Source organism: Crocuta crocuta, unplaced genomic scaffold (assembly GCF_008692635.1).
Source record: "Crocuta crocuta isolate KB4526 unplaced genomic scaffold, BGI_CrCroc_1.0 scaffold1156, whole genome shotgun sequence".
Taxonomy (NCBI): Eukaryota; Metazoa; Chordata; class Mammalia; order Carnivora; family Hyaenidae; genus Crocuta; species Crocuta crocuta.
Window position 1 is genome coordinate 390,288 of NW_027528862.1, and position 4,760 is coordinate 395,047.

The 4,760-nt window shown below is 39.6% G+C and overlaps 1 protein-coding gene and 1 pseudogene across 1 annotated transcript in view; one reads left to right on the top strand and one right to left on the bottom strand.

The window, feature by feature from the left end:
• Positions 1–4,760, bottom strand: part of CUL4B (cullin 4B) — a 33,947-nt gene that overhangs the window by 10,211 nt on the left and 18,976 nt on the right. Inside the window, 1 exon segment of the mRNA XM_077756278.1 lies at positions 130–234. Within this exon segment, the coding sequence (XP_077612404.1) occupies positions 130–234 (105 nt within the window).
• LOC144225114 (U6 spliceosomal RNA) lies at positions 3,166–3,263 on the top strand (annotated as a pseudogene).

A 4,760-nucleotide genomic window follows, 5' to 3' on the forward strand; every position in this document is an offset into this window, starting at 1 on the left:
AATATTCCTCGAGTACCCCAATGAATTAAATGCAACAAATCCAATACAATTTTAAATATCTAACTCCCATATACTCTCTCCAGGTTGAGTGCTGTTTTAAAAGAAAAATTTTAAGGCAAAAACACTTACCATAGATAAATCTAAATATGATCATAATTTTATCCAACATTTTTTCAAGTTCTTCATCTGTGGCTTCTTTGTTGCCTGCACGAAGCTTTGAATCTACATACTTAGCAAATATGGGGNACATACACACACACACACACACACACACACACACACACACAGACATCCAAAGAAGTATGATATACTGAGTTTTTCAATGCTTCAGATATATACATGCATTTTCTTTAAAAAAAATTTTTTTTAATGTTTATTTATTTATTTTTTTTGAGAGAGAGAGAAACAGAGTGTGAGCGGGGGAGAGTCAGAGAGGGAGACACAGAATCCAAAGCAGGCTCCTGCTGTCAGCACAGAGCCCCAAGCGGGGCTCAAACTCACGAACTGTGAGATCATGACTGAGATAAAGTTGGCCATTTAACCGACTGAGCCACCCAGGTGTCCCCCGCCTTTAAAAAATTTTAAATGTATACATGCATTTTCTAAAGTCTCCAAAGTCAAGGACATCAAGTGACTTTAAACGTCACAGAGCTAATAAATACCAGAGCCTGAACTTAAACCCAAGTTTTCTGGCTCTAGATCTGATGTACTTTCCACTATCCTGATGGTTATTAAAATGGAGTTTATGTATCCTGGGGGAGGTAGTGTATACAGTACCATNACCAGTATGTGGAGCATCTTGTTTTGAAAAACATCTGAAAACTGGATGAACTGCTCTGAACAACAAAGGATAAAAGGATCATAGCAAGATGGGTAGAAGACGCAGAGACACAGATATTGCAACATACAATAGGGAAAGATTTCACCAGATAGGTGCTTCTCTTGGAGGAACAAGGGATTGGTGCCTTACTTCAGGCACCCTGGCCTCAGTAATCTGCAGCAGACAGATGAGCCCCCGGAACATGTGACTTAAAAATCCAACAGACTTTGTGGCACCTGAGAGGCTCAGTCAGTTAAGCGTCTGACCGGCTCAGGTCACAATCTCACAGTTCGTGGGTTCAAGCCCCGCATCGGGCTCTGTGCTGACAGCTCAGAGCCTGAAGCCTGCTTCGAATTCTGTGTCTCCCCTCCTCTCTCTCTGCCCCCCCTCCGCTTGTGCTTGGTTTCTCTTTCAAAAATAAATTTAAAAAGACATATAAAAAACCAACAAACATTGTGATTTCCAGGGATCCCAAAGTACTCTAGGAAATGGAGATTCCCCTCTTGGAGGGCTCTCTGGTAGCCTGGCTCACCTCAAGACCCAATGAAAAAACAGCCATTTGAAAAGCACCTAGACTATATGTGAAAGATACATTTGCTGATCTGGGGGCATAACAGCTGGAAGAGCAAGATACAGCTAATATACCCCTAAAGATCAAGGTGCTAGCACCATCACTGTACTTTCCACATAGCTCGCTAGCACAGGTAGAAAGAGCCTGGATGTGGTAACTGAATTCAACAATACACTGAGGAGTTTCTGGGTGGCTCAGTCAGTTAAGCATCCCAACTTGGGCTCAGGTCATGATCTCACAGTTCGTGGGTTTGAGCCCCATGTCAGGCTCTGTGCTGACAGCTCAGAGCCTGGAGCCCGTTTCAGATTCTGTGTCTCCCTCTCTCTCTGCCCCTCCCCTGCTTGCACTCTCTCAAAAATAAACATTTTAAAAAAACTGTTAAAATTAAGAAAAACTAATACACTGAAAGAATCATACACAATGATCAAGTGGGATTTATTTCAAGGATGAAAGAATGGTTCAACGGCCATACCAATCAACATGATACACCCACATTAACAAAACGAAAAATAAAAATATGATCATTAGATGTAGAAAAAGCATTTGACAAAATTTGACAGCCATTTACAATTAAAAACTCTCAGGGGCGCCTGGGTGGCTCAGTTGGTTAAGCATCCGACTTCGGCTCAGGTCATGATCTCATGGTTTGTGGGTTCAAGCCCTGTGTCGGGCTCTGTGTTGACAGCTAGCTCAGAGCCTGGAGCCTGCTTCAGATTCTGTATCTCCCTCTCTCTCTGACCCTCCCCTGCTCACGCGGTCTCTCTCTCTCAGAAATTAAAAACAAAAAAACAACAAAAAAAACCCCTCTCAACTAACTGAGTACTGGGAGACGTATTTCAACAAAATAAAGGCCATACAGGACACATCCACAGCTAATATCATACCCAACAGTGAAAAGCTGAAAGCTTTCCCTCTAAGATCAGGAACAAGACAGAGTTGCCCACTACTCCCAGTCTTATTCAACATCATATTGGAAGTCTGGTCACAGTAATTAGGCAAGGAAAATAAAAGGCATACAAGTGGAAAGGAAGAAGTAAAATGGTCATTGTCTGCACATGACACTGTATATAGAAAACACTGAAGAATCCACCACAAAACTATTCAAAAAAATGGTAGTTGCAAGATACAAAATACAGAAAAGTCTCTTGTGTTTCTACACATTAACACTAAACTATCAGAAATAGAACTCAAGAAAACAATCCCATTTACAACTGCATCAAAAAGAATAAAATATCTAAAAATAAGTTTAACCAAAGACGTGAAAGACCTGTATGTGGAAAACTATAAGATACTGATGAAAGCAATTGAAGATGATACAAATAAATGGAAAAATAAACCGTGCTCATAGACTGGAAGAATTACTATTGTTAAAACGTCCATACTACCCAAAGTAATCTGCAGACTCAATGCAATCCCTATCAAAATTCCAATGGCATTTTTCACAAAACTAGAACAAGTAATTAAAAAATTTTTATGGAACCACAAAAGATCCCGAACAGCTAATCTTGAGAGAGACCAACTAAGCCAGGGGTATCATGCTCCCTGATTTTACACTATACTACAGAACTATTAATCAAGGTGCCCAGGTAGCTCAGTCAGACCAACTTCAGCTTCAGTCATGATCTCACAGCTCGTGAGTTCGAGCCCCACATCCAGCTCTCTGTCAGCACACAAACCACTTTGGATTCTCTCTCTCTGCCCCTCCACCACATGCAGATGCCTGAGAATTCTCTCTTTCAAAAAATAAACATTAAAAAAAAAACTATCGTAATCAGCGCTCACTTGAGGAGCACACATACTAAAATCGGAAGGATACAGAGATTAGCATGGCCGAAGGATGGCATGCAAATTCGTGAGGCATTCCCTATTTAAAAACAAGTAAACCAGGGGCACCTGGTTGGCTCAGTCAGTTAAGCATCCGACAGCTCAGGTCATGATCTCACAGTTCTTGTGTTCGAGCCCCACATTGGGCTCTGTGCTGACAGCTTAGACCCTGGAGCCTGCTTCAGATTCTGTGTCTCCCTCTCTCTCTGCCCTCCCCTGCTCGCATTCTGTCTCTCAAAAATAAACATTGAAAAAAATTTTTAATAAAAAAAAAATACCTACAGTAATCAAAACAGTATGGTATGGACATAAAAACAGACACACATATCAATGGAATAGAATAGAGAGCCTGGAAATAAACCCATGCTTATGTGGTCAATTAATCTATGCCAAAGGAGGCAAGAACATACAATGGGAAAAAAGACAGTCTCTGTAATAAATGGTATTAGGAAAACTGGACAGTCATATGCAAAGAATGAAACTGGACCATGATCTTATATCATACAGAAAAATCAATTTTCAATAAGGAGTTAATATCCAAAATAGATAAAGAACTTCTACAACCCAGTAACAAAAAAAAAATCCAATTAAAAAACTGGCAGAGGATCTGAATAGATATTTTTCCAAAGACATACAGATGGCCAACAAGCACATGGAAAGATGCTCAATAGCACTAATCATAACAGCTAGTATCAAAAAGACAAAAAATGTGTTGGCGAGGATTTGGAGAAAAGGGAACCCTCGTGCGTTACTGGTGGGAATGTAAACTGGTGCAGCCACCATGGAAAATATTATGGAGGTTCCTCAAAAAATTAATAGAGCTAACATATGATCCAGCAATTCCATATGAAAAAAATGAAAACACTAATTCAAAAACATATATGCACCCCTATGTTTGCTGCAGCATAATATTTACCATAGGCAAGATAGGGAAACAACCTAAATGTCCATCAATGGATAAACGGATACAGAAAGTTGAGACAGAGAGAGAAAGAAAGAGAGAGAGAGAGAGAGAGAGAGAGTGTGTGTGTGTGTGTGTGTGTGTGTGTGTGTGTGTGTGTGTGTGTGTGATGGAATACTATTCAGCCATAAAAATGAATAAAATCTTGCCATTTGCAACAACACAGATTTGAGGGTTTTATACTAAGTGAAATTAAGACAGAAATAAGACAAATACCATAGGATTTCACTTATATGTGGAATCTAAAAAACAAAACAAAATTCAGACTCAAATACAGAGAACAGGTTGGTGGCTGCTAGAGGAAAGGGAGGTTGGGGGTGTCAAAATGAGTAAAGGGGATAAAGAAACACAAATTCAGTTATAAAATAGTCATGGGAATATAATGTACAGCATAGAAAATATAGTCTATAAATAAATATTGTATTAACTTTTTAAGGGGACAGATGGTAACTAGGCTTATTGTGGTGACCATTTCACAATGTATACAAATGTTGAATCACTATGCTGTACATTTGAAACTAATATAACATATGGCAGTTACATCTCCAAAAAAAAGCCACTGAAAGACCTGGTCCATCTTCCGC